Below are 20,788 nucleotides of genomic sequence, written 5' to 3'. Positions count from 1 at the left end.
ATAGATAGATAGTTGGAGACACAGGCAGAAATAGAAGACAGGGTGACCCATAGCAAAAGTTGAGATAAGCCCCCAGTATGGTGATGGGATTTGCCCCACAGGATAGAAGGATTTCACATTTTTCTCCATAGTTAGTGTTTTCATGACCCTTTAGCCAACTCCCTACCCAAGAGCCCTATGGACTGCCTTTATGATAAGTATACACATGTATAGATTATCAGATCCCACCAAAATCATGAAAAAAGCTGCAGACTGTACATACACATTACACCTATTTATAATTTTATTTTCCTAGTTTCCCCCTGTCCACAAATTCTGATTTCCTGGTAAAATAATTTTTTTAAGCAATCTGAAAACTTTGTGTGATTTGGTGAAGTTTATCATCCGTCTTGTGGGTTGTTCTAAAAATCGCTCCGATCAAGTCAAATATGATGAAATTCTGTATGGAAGCCAATGTGGAGGATGCTGGCGATTACTAGTCATCTGTAGGAATCCCTGCCAATAATCTGCTTAATGATAGGTGATTCCTCAGGCAAGTCCGACAGGAGTGGAGGAATCACCTGAGGAATCGCCTGAGGAATCACCATTGGATCACGCTGTTCCACAGCGTAAGGCAAAGAGCTGCTGCTATAACACCTTTTATATGCTCATATGATGTGACTATTTCACAACATCAATAGGTAAGAGACCAATCACATATCATCACCAAGAGTGTTTGTATTTACTACACTATATTGGCGCTCGGTGTCTCCCCCATTTTATTATTTTAATCATCTGCTTAAAGTCAGGATGAGAGAAACAAAATATTCTTACTTTAGTTATATCTAGCTGACTTAACATAATGATCCAGAAGTTGTTTCTTTTCTTTGTTTTTAGTTGCGATGACTCCCAGTATCTTTTTCTATCTGCTATTCTGATCTTGTATGTGTTTCTTTATTGCAATATACTACTGTACAATCCATGTCTCTGTAACACATTGAAATTTCCTCATTGTGGGACTATTAAATGATTATCTTATTCTAATGTGGTGTAGAGGTGCCATAGAGTTTAGATTTGTTCTCAGTGATACATTTATCTATGGCTGGTCATTGTAAGGTTTTACACATTTTTTCCCAGGGCCCATTCACATGTTCAGAATTTGCTCATTATGTTAAACATACTTTTACAGTACAGTTAGTAGCCTATATGTTTTTATGTATTTTTGTGCTTTAGTGCAGACAACAGTGCAGCTTTAAATAATGCCCATTTACTTTATTAGCAGAAACATTGGGTAAGTGAATTGTAAATGAGCTTTTAGAAGTGGCCAGGAGAGGTGTGCCAATAAAGTATAGTATACTTAATCTTACTGGTCTTCATGTTATATATTACATGTCCAGAGTCATGTACAATTTAGTGATGAAAGTGGTGATGTTTACCCAAAAAAAATATATATATAAGAAAAAATAGTTATATAAGAAATGTAGAAATATAGAAAACCGCTGAAAATGTTTGTAAGCAAAAAATGAATTCACTAGAAAAAGTTGACTCTTTAGGAAAAAACCAATCATCACAAGGAGGCTATTTGTACCGGTAAATATATTTCTAGAAGGAGATAAATATGGATAAATACGGTTCTTTTCATTGGTAGTCGCACTGAACACTGTGTTATGGCTGCTGGTGGCTTCTTCTTGCTCTACAGAAATCACTGGCCTCAGCAGACCTGATCTGACATGGAATACTGTCATGGTACCTATGTATAGGTACATTTTATAGTAATGTCTGTTTGGGACAATCACTTAAAGTGTCACTATCACTTAGTATTGTGTAGGGGGGTGCATTTTGAACATTTTTGTAGTATATTTTACTAAGGGGTTTTGATCATTTGTATGGAAAAAAAAAACTCTAAAGTTTCTCTAAGTGTTGCTAAGGAGAGTCCATATCCAATATCCCTCTACATATTCACTGTATGGCCAGAAAGAGAGAGAAAACTGTAATCTTAGCAGCAAGTCATGTTACAATATATGTAAAACACTTTATAAATCTGTAGACAGGACAAGGAGAGTACACAGGAGAGCTATAGAGCCTGCCGCTGAACGTAATTGTAGCCGTATGTACTCAGTGTGCACTGTACACAGTAGGCGGAAGACTTCCCTTAGCTCAGTTAGAACCTTCTTAAGGAGAGAATTTAGATCCAAGTTTTAAATAAAATTATTCAAAGTCTCTTAACAAAATATATTACAAAAATGTTCAAAATGTACCGCTTACACAATATACACAATATTAAAGTAATGAAATGACAGTAACACTTTGAAATTGCAATGTAAAATGGTCTTCTAGAAGGATGAACCTTTCAAATATGGGACCAATATTCATAGGACGCATGCGAATTTAATATGTTTCTCAGACAAAAATCTTGTCTAGATCAGGGGTGGTCTTTGCAAAGAGGGGTTCTTTTGGAAAGATCTTTCTGAATTTCTAATCTATCTGATTTATTGTACTATATGTATTACATTATTCATTATATTGTACATATGAATAGCATTTCAGCTGTGGTGTTTCCTGTCATTCTGAGAAAACACATCTTCAATACATGTCACCAGCCCTTCCTCCACAGGGACTCTCTAAGACAAGATGACTGACAGTTTCTAGAGTTGGAGAGAGGCGTTAAATTGCAATTCTTTTATTTAGTTTTTATAGCAGATATGAAATAAGGACATGAGGGCACATAATGTATTTATGTCATATTATACACATGAGGGGAGGGGGCTGCTGATAGTGATTATAAGTGTCCCCTCCGCTAATACAGCTTGTGGGCTGGCAATGGTCACATGCATTCATCCAGCTTACAATAATTTTAGTGTGAGCTGTACAATATACAGCAAGTTTACATGCAATGGGCTCCTTCCAGTAGGGGCAGAATTGTACTATGTTAAATTTATTGACAAAGATCTAATAAATTAAATAAGTAAAACAAAATTATATTGAAAGTGAATCCCCATTACTCCCCTAGACAACCATAAATAATACCGCCATACTCTACTGGCACGATTGTCTATAAAGAATACTTTGCTGGCACTATTGTATATAGGGGCATTCTGCTGGCACTGTTTATAGGGGGCACTATGTTGGCACTATTATTTAGAGGGGCGCTCTGCTGGTTTCGATGGTAATATTAACTGGGATCCTTTCATGAAATTGTTAATTGAGGTATTACGTTTATTATTATTGGTGCATACTGAGTTCAAGCCCTAGGTTTGCTGAATATATGCTGGGAATAAAGGGATCCTTCTGGCTTCTGTTGGGCCGGTATACATTGGGGTACTGGCCAAAGATTAGAGCAGCATACAATTATATGCATTATCCACCATACAGTAAATGTTATCTTTCTTGTGACAAGCCACATATAGCATTGGGGATATTTAAGAAAACTTGTGTAAAAGTAAAGTGAAGACATTGTCCAAAGAACCAATAAGGTTAAATCTTTTATCCACTAAAGGGGTGAAGAACGACAGTATCTTTATGGTTGCTATAGGCAACGCCTTCCTTCAATTGTGTTTTCCTGCAATAATACAATGGGGACTAAACAATACAAGTTATATATCATGAATATCACAAAATATGGTAAATGAATAGAAAGAAAAGCTGTGGTAGAAATAAGGCATTGCTGGATCCCATGGATATCCCTATTCACTGACATATACACTCACCGGCCACTTTATTAGGTACACCTGTCCAACTGCTCGTTAACACTTAATTTCTAATCAGCCAATCACATGGCGGCAACTCAGTGCATTTAGGCATGTAGACATGGTCAAGACAATCTCCTGCAGTTCAAACCGAGCATCAGTATGGGGAAGAAAGGTGATTTGAGTGCCTTTGAACGTGGCATGGTTGTTGGTGCCAGAAGGGCTGGTCTGAGTATTTCAGAAACTGCTGATCTACTGGGATTTTCACGCACAACCATCTCTAGGGTTTACAGAGAATGGTCCGAAAAAGAAAAAACATCCAGTGAGCGGCAGTTCTGTGGGTGGAAATGCGTTGTTGATGCCAGAGGTCAGAGGAGAATGGCCAGACTGGTTCGAGCTGATAGAAAGGCAACAGTGACTCAAATAGCCACCCGTTACAACCAAGGTAGCCAGAAGAGCATCTCTGAACGCCCAGTACGTCGAACTTTGAGGCAGATGGGCTACAGCAGCAGAAGACCACACCGGGTGCCACTCCTTTCAGCTAAGAACAGGAAACTGAGGCTACAATTTGCACAAGCTCATCGAAATTGGACAATTGAAGATTGGAAAAACGTTGCCTGGTCTGATGAGTCTCGATTTCTGCTGCGACATTCGGATGGTAGGGTCAGAATTTGGCGTCAACAACATGAAAGCATGGATCCATCCTGCCTTGTATCAACGGTTCAGGCTGGTGGTGGTGGTGTCATGGTGTGGGGAATATTTTCTTGGCACTCTTTGGGCCCCTTGGTACCAATTGAGCATCGTTGCAACGCCAAAACCTACCTGAGTATTGTTGCTGACCATGTCCATCCCTTTATGACCACAATGTACCCAACATCTGATGGCTACTTTCAGCAGTATAATGCGCCATGTCATAAAGCTGGAATCATCTCAGACTGGTTTCTTGAACATGACAATGAGTTCACTGTACTCCAATGGCCTCCACAGTCACCAGATCTCAATCCAATAGAGCATCTTTGGGATGTGGTGGAACGGGAGATTCGCATCATGGATGTGCAGCCGACAAATCTGCGGCAACTGTGTGATGCCATCATGTCAACATGGACCAAAATCTCTGAGGAATGCTTCCAGCACCTTGTTGAATCTATGCCACGAAGAATTGAGGCAGTTCTGAAGGCAAAAGGGGGTCCAACCCGTTACTAGCATGGTGTACCTAATAAAGTGGCCAGTGAGTGTATGTAATGTGCATCTAAGTAATGAATATCTCTGGGGTGAAATTATACTTTAATGCACAGCATCTTCATATATATTAATATCTTATATTTTTTCCACTGACTATATGACATTAGCCTAAATTTCAATGTACATTATGAAATGCGCCTTTTTCATCATAGTGTTCTTTTACAGTTTTATTAAGTCCATGTTCTGCTCATGTTTTATTGTAATACTGTACATGTGTGCAGCCTGATTCTGCTAAAAGCGTGCTTTCTATAATGTGTTGTCATGTTCCCTAAGGTTGTGCATATATATGTATTAAAAATGTACATCTATTTTGCTATAGCCAATCCTTTCTGGCTTAAAGAGGTTGCCCAATATCTAATTTTTAATTGTAACCAATCCGTAGGATAGGCCATAAATATCTGACTGGTGATGGTTGGGGGAACTGCACAGATCAGTTGTTGGGCAGGAGGAGGGGGGGAGTATGGACAATCCATGTACTATATAGTACACGGAGCCAGAAGAAAATAGGTCTGTGTCCTATAAAGTGGTCGGGCTCAGCTGACGTGATGGCTCCCAGTACTATACAGGGCACATAGATATCTGCTTCCAACTCCATGGACTGTAGAGTACACCAATTGGAAGCACCTCTGAGCAGCTGATCCATTTTTGGGCCTGCTGTCAGCCCCTCACAAATCAGATATTTATGGCCTATGCTAAACTTAAGTTTAAGGCCAGGTTCACAGAGTTTTTTGATCAAGATTTTGATACGGCAGAAAAAAAAAGCGACATGCTATTTCTTCAGGCTTACTCGCCTCGCAACACCTCCCTCCTGACTAGGCCCATTCATTTGGGCCTAATCCGGAGTGGAATGCAGTGACTGGATGCTGCAGTTGCGGCTAGCCGTTTTTTGGACCGGAACCTGAGGCAGCCTCCGCGTCAAATTCCGGTCCAAAAAATCTTGTGTGAACCCAGCCTTAAATTTAAAAAAATCCTGGACCACGCCTTTAAGGGCTCAGGCACACATCACTTTTGTAAAGGGCTGGTATAGGGCTTCCTTGAGGAGCATGAGTGCTCTACTTTACTCCCACAAACGTCTGATTTCCCATGTAGGTATGCATTTTTGCAATATTTTGAGTAAATCTAACAAAATAAAATTGTGTAGTGCTCCGAGGCAATATCTAATGGCTGTACTCGCAGAGGTTTCATGTTAGTACTGCCTTAAAATGTGGAAACGTCTGCTCATGAGATGCCCATACAAGAATGAGATTCTTGATAACTCTTTCTGATGGCTCAGATATGGTGGCACACAGCAGAAACCCTGCAGGCAATTCCATTCCTCGTATTAGAGACTCTCTCAGATTAAGAAAAATGTGCCCATTAAAATTATTGCACGACATGTCCCTAGAAACCTATACTTTGTTGCTGGTCAGTTTATTTATTGGCATAGACTAGATGAGGACTTCTGTTGCCAGACATTACGTTTCATTCACACAGTTCCAGAACTGTATCTAAATGAGAAGGACAGAACTCAACACAACTTTACAATCTGTACACGTTTTCCTCATAGGGATTTGCAGTGTTCTTTTTACAAGCACATTTTACTATATCATTACTTTATCTATAATAAATTTCTTATCCCCACAATATGTCTCTAATAAATATATGATTCTGATTTATTTCAATAATTTTAAATACTGCTCTTTTCATTTCACGAATAACTTACAATCGCATTTACAACTATCCAAATATGTCAGATTTAATGATTTTATGACATCAGATAAGCATGACTGCCTCCTTTTAGAAACAGCGCCACTCTTGTCTATAGGATGTATATTGTATTGCAGCTCTGCCTCAGTTATATTAATGGTGTTTAACTGCAGCACCAGGCTTAACGTATAGACAAGACTGGCACTATTTCTGAGAAGAAACAGCCAAATTGTTGTGTTTTTTCTTTTTTTTTAATTTCATGTCTTCCCAACATTTGCATTTTTGACAATGATCCATCTCTGCCTTCCCTGCCATTCTTATATTGAGCTGGTTCTCACCACTTTTAATAAAAATGAAAGACAATTGATCAAAACCAATAGGCTTCGATATGACTATAATTATTCATAAACACATTAAATAAAAATGTAAACATATTATAACAATCCTTCTGCAAAGTCATCTTACAAGTAAAAAAAAGGTCCAACATTCAATGCTTTGTAAATATTCATCTAAGTTTTGTTAGAATTTCTTTATAACCTTGTGCCCATTGTTGTGCAGTTATTACTGTAACAGAATGTATCACAATCCACTACATCATGTTAAATGTGCAAAGCCCAATGGCCGATCCTTATCATTTATTCCTCTTGCATAGGCAAGTAATAAGAACACTGCAGTGTATACAAATAAGTTAGCGTAGAATAAAAGATTCATTTTAAAGTAATTTCATGTATGATGTATACATCACAAGTAGCAAACATGGTCAAAATGTGCATCTTCTCAGTTCATGGTTCCAAACAGAAGGCACTACTCCAACATACCACTGGATCTTCCAGTCAGCCATTTCCCAGTGATGGACACCAAATGTACGATTTTGTTTTGATCATAGGCTGATGGTCCGATGGTATCTTTGGAAGTCAAAATGGCAACTCATAGTGATTTGGCATCTGTTTCCTTTGATGTTTTGTGCTTATTCTGTGTCATATGTTAACACCCACCATGTTCCACACGGTACTTTGTCAGATGCTCCTTCATTGTATGGAAATGCTGCATGACATAGTTAGAAACTCTCCACAAAGCTCCCAGGGAAAAGCCCTGTCCTTCCATTTCTTTGCAGTGTGCCCTTATACCAACCATCTTCCCGCTTCTTGTGGACAAACACAATGTCACCCTCCTTTAGTTCAATTTCAGCTTCGCTCTGCGGTGGATATGGAACGACAACTCGATATCTGAAATTGAGAGCATTTCTATGAAATATGATAACATTATAACAAATTTACAATCACAAGCAGTTTGTTTTATGTGTCTCAGGCAGTACAATAATACAGTTGTATCATTTATGTAATGTATATCTCTGGCTATAATTAATAACATGGCTGTCCTACAGATAACCAGCAAGACCTTAACCAATAAGGGTTAGCTACAATGTATAAGGAAATTCTAGGCATCAAGAGACTATTCCAATAATAAAGGTAAGTGGTCATACATAGTACACGCTAGATATTTTACATCTTATACCAGTCATATTGTGGTTCAGCAGAACTATCCAAGACAATTGATATTACAGCTAAGGGTCCCTTCACATGGCTGATACGCTGGCTGCTTTAGAACGTGTAAACGTTCCGTAGCAGCGGCGTCTGAAGCAGTTCCCATTGTTTTCTATGGGAGCCGGCATACGTGCGCTCCCCATAGAAATGAATGGAAAAAGCAGCCCATTCATTTCTATGGCGAGCGCGCGTCTGCCGGCTCCCATAGAAAACAAAGCGATCTGCTTTAGACGCCGCTGCTACAGAACGTTTACACGTTCTAAAGCAGCCAGCGTATCAGCCATGTGAAGGAGCCCTAAGGCCCCACGTTGAGGAAAAGCTGCTTTTTTGTTGCAGATTTTGCTGCAATTCTTTTTTAGCCAAACCTAGTAGTGGTTAGAGAAGTAATGAGAACTATCTAGGAAGTACTTATACTTTCTCCTCAATTAATCTCTACCTTTAGCTGCAAAATCTGAATGAACAGCTTTTCCGCAACTCCTTAGACTGGAAGGAGTATTGTGTCATTTAGGAATTTCACCTGCAAACAAATACCTGACCAAATTACTGAAAAAGTGCTCCAAATTGTGGGTTGTGTAGGATATCTGGATTCAAGACTCTGCAGTTATTTGTTATGGACCGTTCTATGTTCATATATTGATTTAAGTGTCAGTTTAAGCTGGTGGGCGCGTTTTCTGTTTTTGATGAGCACACATAATAAAAATAAAGGATCATTTATAAAAATATTTGCAGAATTTACATCCTTAATCATTGGCAGCCTGGCGGACTAGAGCTGACTATACACCTTTAGGCCGGGGCCCCATGTAGAGTAAATGCCGTGATTTGGCCCTATTTTACATTAACTGCAAACTGGATGGGATTCTGGCTAATCCCATCCACACAATGCAGAACAAAATATGCAGCGGACATGCAATGACTTATGTCAATTTTACCTACGGAATACTGGCATTTTCCATATAGGTATAAAGGAAGGAGAAAGTCTGCAGAGGAAACTCTGAAAAGTGCTTTGTTTTCTGTGAAAACCAAAATGCCGACATGGTTTTTCTCGCAGAGCTTTCTGGCTGCTGCTCTCTACGTGCAGCCTTAGCCTAAGAAAGCTATCTCTACTCCTTCATGTACATAGATGCTTGGTTGCTATAAAGACATGTGTTTATAGTGCGAAGAGGGAAATAATCCACTGCCAGACCTCTCTAGAGGTAGCCATCTCCCATGAGCACAAAAGATTGTTGTGAATGTTAAAAATCCACGTGTACATAATCCTTGTCCCCTGGCATCATTTGTTGCCACACTTTATACACGTAAGATCTCATCAAAATCAGTGGATTTTCCATATTTTGCACTTTTGTGTATGGCCACCTTTATCAACGGAGAGGCAAGAAAGTAAAATAAGTTGTTTTCACATTTTATTGAGAATATCTAAATGAAATTATATTTTCCTGTATGTTGCAGATAACACGACTTGATGCTATCTCGTAGGCTGTATGTGACTTTGAGGTTGTGTTAATTAAATAGAATTTCTATTTCTCAGAAAGCCGTAGTCTAAGAGCCCTACCAGACACCTCCACACACCCCTGCCTTCCAGATGTCAGCTTATGGCAGCAAAAAGTAAAATTAGTTCAAGAAAATCATTGTGTGCTGTAGATGAGTTTATTAGTTTAGCTTGGAAGTGTCATCGTGCTACGAATACATATTGAGGAAGCAGTTAACGTGAATTTGCTTAGACGATTTTAAGGCCTGCCACTATCTTTCCAAGTGAATGAAGAAAGTAATCACTCTGCATTGACAGCATAAAATCACATCAATGGCCACCTTCACAAAAGGCTTAAATCACATTTCAACATACTAATTTTAACTCAAAAAGAGTTTTATGTGTTTCTTGGGGATTCACTTTTTCATTTATGTAAATTCATTTCGAGTCTTTAGAATTGCTTTCCATTCGTTTAAAGGAAAATGTCCTTGACCTGTGTAGAGATGTTCCTGTAAAAAAACTAAATATTTCATGCTTCAAGAAAAAACATTACATCCATTTGTCCCATAATAAGTTTATGATAATAATCTTTGGTACCTATTTGGTGGGAATCACTATCCATGAGTTTGCCTGTTTTTTTGCATGTTTGTGCGGGTTTCTTTTGGGTACTCTGCTTTCTGGTTACTAATGAAATTGTTCTTAGGGGTGTGAATGTAATAAGCATATTAGATTGTCCCATTGAGGACAGGGACTGCTGTGAGTGCTAACAACCGCAGCATGTAGCATATCTACTTCCCTTTTTCTATAACAGGGGTAGGCAACCTTTGGCTCTCCAGCTGTTGTTAAACTACAACTCCCAGCATGCATACTTGCTCTGCTGTTCTTGGACCTCCCATGGAAGTGAATGGATCATGTTGGGAACTGTAGTTTCACAGCAGCTGGAGAGCTGAAAGTTGTTGACCCATAATCTATGTCAAAAATTTGGGCTTTTTTGCAAATTACTAAAGCAAGCAATACATTATATAATTCTATTTTTTCAAAAATGTTCTTACCTTTCTCGGGACACTGATTTGGGTTCTGGGCGTACAGCCACCATAGCACAGGTAGGCTGTCTTACTGGTGATGGAACTGAAAAGTTCAGATCTAAAGAGCCAGTTTTTCTATGTAATGGATGCATCCCCATTGCTCCTTGCATTTCACTTTCAATGGGACATGACCCTGCTCTTCCATGGTTGGTCATTGAGAACTCAAGTCCTACAGCACCTTGAATTACACCTTCCATCATAGCCTGAGGATCATGTGTTGGTGAAATGGATGGCGGAGAGCGGGACTTCTTTTTTGCAGAGGCACCAGCCAGAAGTTTGAGCAATCCACCTTTTTTTTCTCTCTAGAAGATAAAACTTTTCATTAATGTATTAAACTGGACATGTAGCAAAGCATATCACAATAAACATCGCCCGTACAATAGTAAAAGCATTTTTTTCTTTGCCATTACTATTTAAGAACAATTACAGATGTAGCAGAGATAACTCGAACTTCTGCAATTGGATAAACTGCTGCCGCATGATATCTTATCACAGAAAACAACATAAACCAATGAAAAGACATTGGGAAAGACATTTTTCAATGACTTGTTTTTTCTTGTCTTTTGTGATAAGATGTCACACTGCAGCAGTTTAACCAATTGCAGAAGTTCAGGTTAAATCTGCTACATCTGTAGGTCACATCAAATGCAACTGTCCATGATTAATAGGGTTGTTTCCTACATAATAAGTAAACCATAGATTGTAGAGCTAGTACAAAGTAATTTTCATATTGCACTGAAGAAGGGAAAGAAGCAGGACGCAACTTCCTTCATAGACTGTAAGCTCTCGCGGGCAGGGCCCTCGATCCCACTGTGCCATTCGGTCACTGTTAGTATTATATTTGTCTGTATATTTTGTGTACTGTATGTAACCCCCAAATGTAAAGCACCAGGGAATTAATGGTGCTATATAAAGAAATAAATAAATAAATAAATAGTAATTTTTGTTATATATGGTTTGGTTCTTATAAACTGTATTTATACTATACTTAATGTATTATTCTATACACCAGTAGGTCTGAATGTACAAAGACTCATGGATATAAATGTTAGCTTGACTTCAGCCATAACAATAAATCCACCTGTCTAATGAATGTTGTGAAGGTTCCCTTCATGCTGCCGAAACAAGGCTAAGTGGTTGAGAAATGGACTTCATAAGAACTCTGAAGGTGTCCAGTGGAATCTGGCACTAAGAAATTAGCAGCGGATCCTGTAGATAGTGAGAAGGATCCTCTGTGAGTCGGACTTGTTTTTCCAGCGATGTTGTGTTTTCTTAAAGGCTCCTTTTCCGTGAACATAGGAATAGTTACATTTTTAGTTAAACATTTTTGCAAATATAAGCAGTTTTCTCACACCATCTTACTGCCAATGGATACAACCGTGAATCATTTACATTTGCAAAAATATTTAATTGTCTAAATCTATAAATATGGTTATGTTTGTGGGAAAGCCCCTGTTAGTCATGGTACTGATACCTGGTGTTTCCATTGTGACCGGGCACTGCCACTAGGAAATACCATTGCCATGAAGGATTGTATTTGGTCTACAACAATGTTTACTGCAGGTAGGCAGTGAGTCTCAAAGATGCATCCACTTCAATGCCAGGATCAAATGTTTCCTAGCAAAACACTGCTCCAAGCATTGCACTGCCTCAGTCACCTTATCTTCTTCCCTGCTGGTGCCATCCTATGATATAAAAGAAAACGTGATTCATGTAAACCACCTTCTTGCGTTGCTTGGTTCTGATAATCATATGCCTATTGTAGGTACTTTCCCAGTAGACCAGTATCATTATAGGATCTTTGACCAGTGTGTAACTATGCATCCACCAGCACAGTAAGCTGAGGGTCACTGTATGATCTGAAACCTATCATAGATCTTCTACACCTGACCAAAGGGGCTAGCGTTCACTCCTTATGACCTAGCTAGCCCATGTCCTTGTTCATCGGCTGACCTTCCTTGGTCCATTTTTGGTAGGCAATAACCACTGGCTACTGCAAACACTCCACAAATCCTGCTTGCTGTATAAGAAAATGATTTCACCCAAAATCATCGAGTTATCACAATCTGGCCTTTGTCAATTAGATCTGATAAGTAGCAATGTACTGAGATAACTAATGTTATTCACTTGACCTGTCAGTGGATTTAATGTTATATCTGATGTGATATGCTGTATATATTCACCAAAGATTGTTAAGTTAGTGTTGGAAGTCTACCGGATGAAAAGCTGATACCATAAGTATACATTATACACTTAATAAAGGATTTTCATTGTTTTAGTCAATGGAAACACCAACTCACTTGATTTTATTATTACCTTTGCTTTGTTCAGCTACAATTATCTGTTAGCAAAGTCTGCAGAAATCATCTATTCATGCAATTATATTTCTGTAATTTCTAATTTTAGAACATTTTCCAGGAATAAAAATGTGCAGAAAATTACAGCATATTTAAAGTATGTCATGAAAAGTATCATTTGACTCCCATCCAACAAAGCACGTTTAAGTGGAATGTTTCATCTAAAATGAAACAATTCAGTGTAAAAAGCAAAATTCAGCACAGAGCAAAATATAATTATAGCATAGCCAAAAGCAAGAGGATACGGCTAAAAGCCTTCAGTATAACCAGTGTTATTATTAAATGCACAGTGCAGTGGAGAGGTGAGGTAAGGTGAGTATAAGTGCTTGTTATTTTTAATCACTTCCCCTGGGCCTCTGATTGTTACACTCTGGGGTCTCAGGAGAACCCAGAGGATAATGATAACACCAGCTACTACTGTGTAGGGGCCGCTAGAGAGCCTATAACACTGTGTGTGTGCCACTGCGGAGCATATAATACTTTGTGAGGCCCAATAAGAAGCATGTAATTCTGTGTGGTGGTCACTGCAGAGCGTATATTGCTGTGTGAGGACCAGTGCAGAGCATATAATACTGTGGGGGGGCCACTGTGGAGCATATGATACTGTGCGGGCGCCACTGTGGAGCATATGATGCTATGTGGGGGCCACTGTGGAGTCTATAATATTGTGTGGGGGCCACTAGAGAGCCTATAACACTGTGTGGGGGACACTGCGGAGCATATAATACTTTGTGAGGCCCAATAAGAAGCATGTAATTCTGTGTGGTGGTCACTGCGGAGCGTATATTGCTGTGTGAGGACCAGTGCAGAGCATATAATACTGTGGGGGGGCCACTGTGGAGCATATGATACTGTGCGGGCGCCACTGTGGAGCATATGATGCTATGTGGGGGCCACTGTGGAGTCTATAATATTGTGTGGGGGCCACTAGAGAGCCTATAACACTGTGTGGGGGACACTGCGGAGCATATAATACTTTGTGGGGCCCAATAAGAAGCATGTAATTCTGAGTGGGGGCCACTGCAGAGCATATAATGCTGTGTGAGGGCCAGAGCAGAGCATATAATACTGAGGATTTGGCTGAATGTTCATCTTTTTTCTCCTGCCTTTTTACCCTTTCTCCCCCTCTCCTGGAGGAGGTTGCTGGTTACCCTTCTCTTCCTCTGTTACACCCCCCTCATTTTTTTCCCCCGTATGTTTTTCCTGAATACTGCACCTCCTGTGTTTTTTCCTTGTCTGTTTGTTTGTCCCCCTACATCCTTGTTAATGTTGTTTTCACGGCCCCGTACTTATGGGCCTTTTAGTCCTTTATTGTCTTAACATGTTTTATGATACTGGCTGGGGTCGGTCTCACCTCACCCCTGCCCTCTTGTTCACAGGTGAGGCCTGTGCGCCATTGCGTCTTTGTTTTGTTTTTGCCTTATCTGTTATATTTGAAAAATGTAATAGAATCAGATTAAACATAAATTTGCAGCAGCTTCCTCCCTCATTCTGCCTCCTATTGAAAGTAATTGGAGGATTTCTTGATTTTGCTGCAGTTTCTGTAGATGATTCGAAGGCCGTGGCTTGAGACTCCCCACTAATCAGTGGTGGAAAGCAGCAACAGAATGCTGATGTATTGGACTGTGAAAAATAAAGAAGAATCCGACGCAGAAGTCCATCTCAAATGCCTCTCTACTTCCCAATGTCTGAAACCTGGAGCCGCCTTGCTGATAGGGAATGTAGATTGTCAGCACTATATGGGACATATGTCTGTACAGCACTGTGGCTGTATATATGATGGCGCTATATAAATAAGCTAAATAAATAATAAAATAATAATGCAGGAAGTCTATGAGATGCAACTTTGGCCAATAACTGCAGAGCACTGAGAGGTGATCTCTACTGTACAGGTCAGTAACACGCATATAATGGCATATAATGTGGAAAGAAGTTTCTAAAACTAAGTGATAAAAAATGTCACTGTAAGGAGTTCCTTAAATGTCCTTAGGAGTAACTCTTGCCCGCACTATAGCTGTCTAGCTCACACTTGAATAAGACATAATGGTCAGATATCAATAGATTTCAATGCAAGAACCATTTGTGGATTCACACACCTTTTTGGCCGCCTGTGTCACCTGTATCTCACATGGTAATATGGCCACTGGTCTTCAGTATTGAAAGGGTGATGATTTGTTACTGCCTTGATATAATAGACATATGGGGAGAATGGGGGGTGGTAACAGGCAAACTGTTAGTTCTTTGAATAGCAGCCCACCATGCGACTTTTACCAAAAACCTTTGAAACTGAGAGATAAAATCTTCTATGGGCGACTTATCTAGCGTCTCTCTGTGGTAGTTTGGAAGAAACTTTCCTTGTGTTGCTTCCTTGCTGAAGGTTTTCTTTAACATGAAGTTCCATTTGCTGAGCAAGTTGGCCGCCAGACTTAGTGCTTATTTATTCATTATCTGTTATTGCGCAGTGCTGACATAGTGTACGCGGCTGTAAATGTAATGCATTCACAAACACCGCTCTGTCTCCAAGCTTTAATAACCCTATATCCGCTCCACACGTGTATATGCATATTACAGTCAACTCCAAGAAACCAATTAACCTAAAGTAATTATGAGGATATTATGTGAACATCGGTAGAACATACAAAACACCGCAGTTCAATACATCCCCGACTTGGCTCTGTTTTCTACATAAGATAGATTATTGCTAACCAGAACCACAGCACAATTTTTAGAACTAGTTTGAAACTATTAAATTCTACCTATATTAAACTCAGGGATTCTAAAATCGCCACAGGCAAAGAAATATTAGAAATATTTTCTGTAGCCAAACCAGGAATCATCCTATGCAGGAGTATTCATAGTCGAATAAGGGCCAACAACAATGCACTGGTGACCACGCCATTGCTCTTAGACTGTAGCCCACTCGGGCAGTAGAGCTTGAGCCTTCTATTCTCATCTCTGCCAGAAGAAAAGCGCTGCATAGTCCATATCGCTGGAATTATAGTACCAGTTGATGTATGCTCACATGGACACTCTCAAAACCAGATACAATATTCAATTACATATACAAGATGAAAAAAGAATTCAGGGAATTCTCATCATTCTAACCTACAGTAATTCTGCAATGTACTTGACGTGCTTGACAATAGTGGCAGCTGTCAGAATGACCATACATCAAATGTGAAGCTTGTAGCAGGTGAAGCCAGAAGACAACATCACTGAGACATGAGTCATGGTTTGCTACATGGGAAACAAGCAGCTCTCTGAAAATATAACAGATTCTAATGGATACGATAGACATGCATTAAAAAGGTCCTGTAAGTCACAATTATAACATAATACAAAGCTTCCTCTTGTAATGAAGATCTTAACGCACTGTCAATGTTCTAGCATTGCAGAAATTAGTATTATTATATACACCACATGTGTAACAATATAATGGGTACAAAAAACATTAATTTTTTTTAAAATTTACAAACATTGTCAGTCACTCTCCTATATAGGGCTCACCAGTGGTGTAACAAGCGTGGTCGCAGAGAGTGCGACACGATCAGGTCCAGAGGGGTACAGGACCCGCGGCCAGCTGGAAATGGCCAGGGCCCCGGACTACCATGATAGTGATCAGAGCAATCCTTGTTCCCCGACCGCTATACATATTGTTAATGGAAAGAGCCTGAATGGGCACCTTTCCATTAAATGCTAGCCCACGGGAGGTGTATAAAAATAAAGTAATACTTATACTTACCTGACTTGGCTGAGAATCCGCGCCGGGGCTCTTCCTGCGGTAGATGCTAAAGCCTAGTGGGCTAAAGGACCTTTGATGACGTCATGACCATCACAGAGTACATATACCAGTGTTATACCAGTGCTACTGTGTTATTTTAGATCCCAAGCTTTTCTGAACTAGTATAAACTGATGTGGTTTTTTTACATCATTTGACATTTACCTAAATTTTCCCTGCATTTAAAAAATCACTCTGGCGATCTTTATGTATCTATTGCCCCAGTACATAATTCATACAGTATTACCTTATTACTTAGGTGATGGACGCAGGGAAGGAAAAGTGTGTATTTTGCTGGACTGCTTCTTTAATAATAAGATCTGATACCATTGCACAATAGAATAGAATAGATTTAAAATATATAGCGCAGTCCAAAATTTGTAAAGATTCTGCTACATGGAGATGAGATTTGTAGATCCTCATTCACACATATAGCAGTGTTTCGACACAGATTCCCACATGGAAAATCTACAACATAGACCTTCCCCTTTCTAACTAATTACATAAGGCTAAGTTTCTCATCTGCGCCGTTGCAATATCCGCCTGAAAATTGGCAGAGGAAAAAGTCCTGCAAGAAGGATTTTTTCCTCCATCGGTTTCCATTTTAGGGTCCATACACACGGACGAAAATGGCGCTTTATTTGGCGCTGAATTTTCAACGCTGAAAAAAAACCCTCCCACTGACTTCAATAAAGCGCCATTTTCCTCCGTGTCAATGGATCCTAAAATGACAGACACCCAACGGACATCATTATAGTCAGCGGGGTCTATTGGACTCTGTGTGTTACCGATATTTGAGTAGCCCACCTCTCCATTGTTCTGTTCTGCTGACAGACAGAACAACATAGAGACAACGCTAGTGTGAACCTAGAGTAAGTGTCAAGTCATAAAATTTTCTAGGCAAGATGGAGCAACGATCAGACCATTGCTTTTACTTTTCAACATTAGAGATGACAAGTAGAATGTGACTGCTTGTTGTAAGTAACCATTCCATCTGCAATGGTCTGCCTATGTGACCCGTTACTAGTGATCTATGGTGGTGTTGGCTTGGTCTGAAAAATTCCTCTCTTTGTAGTTTACATTTCCATCTAAACTTCACAATAAATCTGTCCCATCGCTTCATGTTATAAGAATAAAGGACGGTATTGACAACACAATTCAGAATACAGATTTCAGCTTCTTCGGTTCAGCAGACACAGAGGTCAATAATTGCCTATGCGCACAACATGTTACTGGTCCTCCTGACAGCCAGTGAGTATAAATGCATTACAATTCCATTACAGTATACAAAGTATGACCACAAGATAATGCAAGACATCAGTGCAGCCAAGGCTGGATTGTAATTTACCCCTACAGCAATGTCAAATATCTATTTATTTAGCGTGAACAGGAACAGACAAAGCAAATAAATCATCAGTGGCCTTGAAGACCTACACACTGACAGCAGTAATCATTTAGCTATGGACCTGACAGGGTTAACCTGGATTATGTCTGGAGACTATAATCCATTTACATGGTAAATATTCCAGTATGTGTATAGTCAATACTACTTAATTCACCCTGTACAGAGGAAAAGGCAATCCCGCAGCTGTATGGAAATATGTTTTTTGTCGGTTGCTTGATAACATCTCCTTGTGACTCAATGTCATATAATAAATAATGTGGTAAGTCAAGGAAAGTCAGTAATAATATTAATGACTCTCAGAAAAGCCATTCTGTCTTAAAAACTGATATGTTTATGACTCTGTTTACATCTGTGCTTACCCTTTCCATCAGGGGGTCAGGTATTTTTTGACAGCAAGAATTATATACTCTACAACAATATTCTTGCAGTCAAGTATATCTATTATGTGGTTTTAATGAAAGTATATGTTGTATATAGAACTTAGTGATTATAGGAAACGAATGATTGGCTCTTTGTTACAAGGCCGGGGATTGGAGGTTTCTTACATAAATTGCACTGGGGTAGATGTGTTCATTTGCATTTAAGAAAGGTTCCTGTGAGGACCGATATATGGTGCACTGCTTTCCCAATAAAAGGACGTTGTCCATCCATACAAGTTGCTGGCAGACCTAGTTTTTTTCTATTGGGAACCCTTTTGGCTGGAGAGGGATTTCTGCTGTACAACTTATGGGATGATACCAAGATTTACTGTTGCTGCTACAATTGTTTATTTTTAAAACTTTTTTAAATTTTTTTTTTTTTTTTACAGACACAAAGTCCTGTATGTCCGACTTTGTGTCTATGTAAAAAAAAAACAAAAAAAAAACCAAAGACGGTTTCTCTGCGAAGAGGCTGCATACGGACACCGGTGGTTTGCTTTAAAAACCCATTCAAATGAATGGCTTTCAAAACTGACCGCGGCGAAGCCGTCCCCTATTCAGTTTTGCAAGAGATTGGGATGGAAACCCGGGGGTGGACAGCAGGTGCTGGTGTGAACGCCTCATTAGTCTGGTGTCTTAATAAAGGTCCTGACTTGCACAGGGATCAAGAATGAAGAAGCTGCACATGAATAGATAAATCTACACCAATTTATAGCCTGCCCTGTGCACATTCACACAATGTGGCGAGTGAGATGTGGGACAGGGGTTGTGGTGCACATTTGGCGCAAGAAAGGGCCTTGTGCCAAATATTTGCCACAATATCATCACTCGATTCGCGTTTTGAGGGATTGAAATATTCCCTATATTGTTTGTTTGGGTTTTTTTGCAGCAAAAAGTTAAAATGTGAAAACAATTACGGTATGTAAAATGAATGTAAAACTCAAGGATTCAGCTGGCGGCAAAACTTACAGCTGACAAAATGCCAGGTGGGCAATAACAGATTTTTGACTCTCTAAAAATGATTGCATTTTCTATTCTTTATCTAAATTAACCTAAGGTCAAAAAGGCAGGGAAGGTGTGAATTGGGAATCCAAGATTATTTTGTACAGATGGGCGCCAGGAAACCACATATGTCTCCTTTCCACCAAATTAACATCTGTAATATATAATGTCAAGTAATCCCAGAGCAGACAGACATACCATTTGGTTTCTAAGCATTTCATGAATGTCTTATTTCTGTGCCTTGTAAGTGGAATATATATCTAAAGTTGTAAAGTATAGTGACACACATTCCTGCACCTCCTGCATATCGTAGTGAGAAGATCATTCTTTTACTACCGTATATACTCAAGTATAAGCCGACTCGAATATAAGCCGAGGCCCCTAATTTTACCACAAAAAACTGGGAAAACTTATTGACTCAAGTATAAGCAGAGGGGGAGGAAATGCGGCATTCAACTGGAAAATTTCAAAAATTAAAATGGCCGGAATTTTTGGGTGCAGTAGATGCTGGGGAAGGGGAGGGGAGGGGGTGTTTTGGTTGTCTGTCTGCCCCTTCCCTGAGCTTGAGGACTGTTTTTTTTTCCCCCAACTTGGAACTCAGCCTGGCTGAATATAGGGTATCTGCAGTGCTCCTATTAACCCCTTCCTGATGGAACAGGAGCACTGCAGATCCTATATTCAGTAGTTGGTACACTTTCAGACACAGGGATACCTAATGTGTATGTTTCACAGTAATTTTCTACTTTGAGGGCAGTTCGTGCGGACAGTGCGTGGCAAGCCCACAGAATCCATTATAGTCTATGGGGCCCGTACGCTTGAACTGCAAAGCGCTTGCAGTTACGCTTGTATTCCGCCCAGGAGGGTCCTCATGCGGACTCCTTACGGATGGAACACATCAGCATGTGTGAACCGGCCCTTACAGACCCGGCATCTGGACCCGGCATACAGACACCTGGGCGGGTGCCGGGGCCGCAGCATCGCCACGGTACTGCCAGGAGCATGACGATTCTGTACATTTCAAACTGCAGAAGTACTTACGGTACTTCTGCTAGTACGCTAGGAAGCAGGCACACGCCGAGTGCGGGCCTGAGCTTACATGGCCATGACACCCGGTGTGTGATGGAGCAGTGGGGGGGTCT

The 20,788-nt window shown here is 39.9% G+C and overlaps 1 protein-coding gene across 4 annotated transcripts in view; it reads right to left on the bottom strand.

The window, feature by feature from the left end:
* Positions 1 to 4,684: 4,684 nt before the first annotated feature.
* The window catches only part of SH3RF3 (SH3 domain containing ring finger 3), a 334,675-nt gene continuing 318,571 nt past the window's right edge, over positions 4,685 to 20,788 (bottom strand). For 3 of the 4 annotated variants that reach the window (XR_012715086.1, XR_012715087.1, XR_012715088.1), the window contains 3 exons: positions 10,655 to 10,989; positions 5,855 to 7,819; positions 4,685 to 5,604 (listed from right to left, as the gene is read on the bottom strand). Coding sequence is in view for 1 of the 4 variants with exons in the window: in XM_075265116.1 (XP_075121217.1) it covers positions 7,651 to 7,819; positions 10,655 to 10,989 (504 nt within the window). In the remaining 3 variants the exon portion in view is untranslated. Of the gene's footprint in view, positions 5,605 to 5,832; positions 7,820 to 10,654; positions 10,990 to 20,788 lie in introns of those variants that run through there. The other variant, XM_075265116.1, reaches the window with a different exon arrangement.

The sequence above is a fragment of the Leptodactylus fuscus genome, chromosome 2 (genome assembly GCF_031893055.1).
Source record: "Leptodactylus fuscus isolate aLepFus1 chromosome 2, aLepFus1.hap2, whole genome shotgun sequence".
In the NCBI taxonomy this organism is placed as follows: Eukaryota; Metazoa; Chordata; class Amphibia; order Anura; family Leptodactylidae; genus Leptodactylus; species Leptodactylus fuscus.
This window is presented reverse-complemented; position numbering and strand designations above follow the sequence as displayed.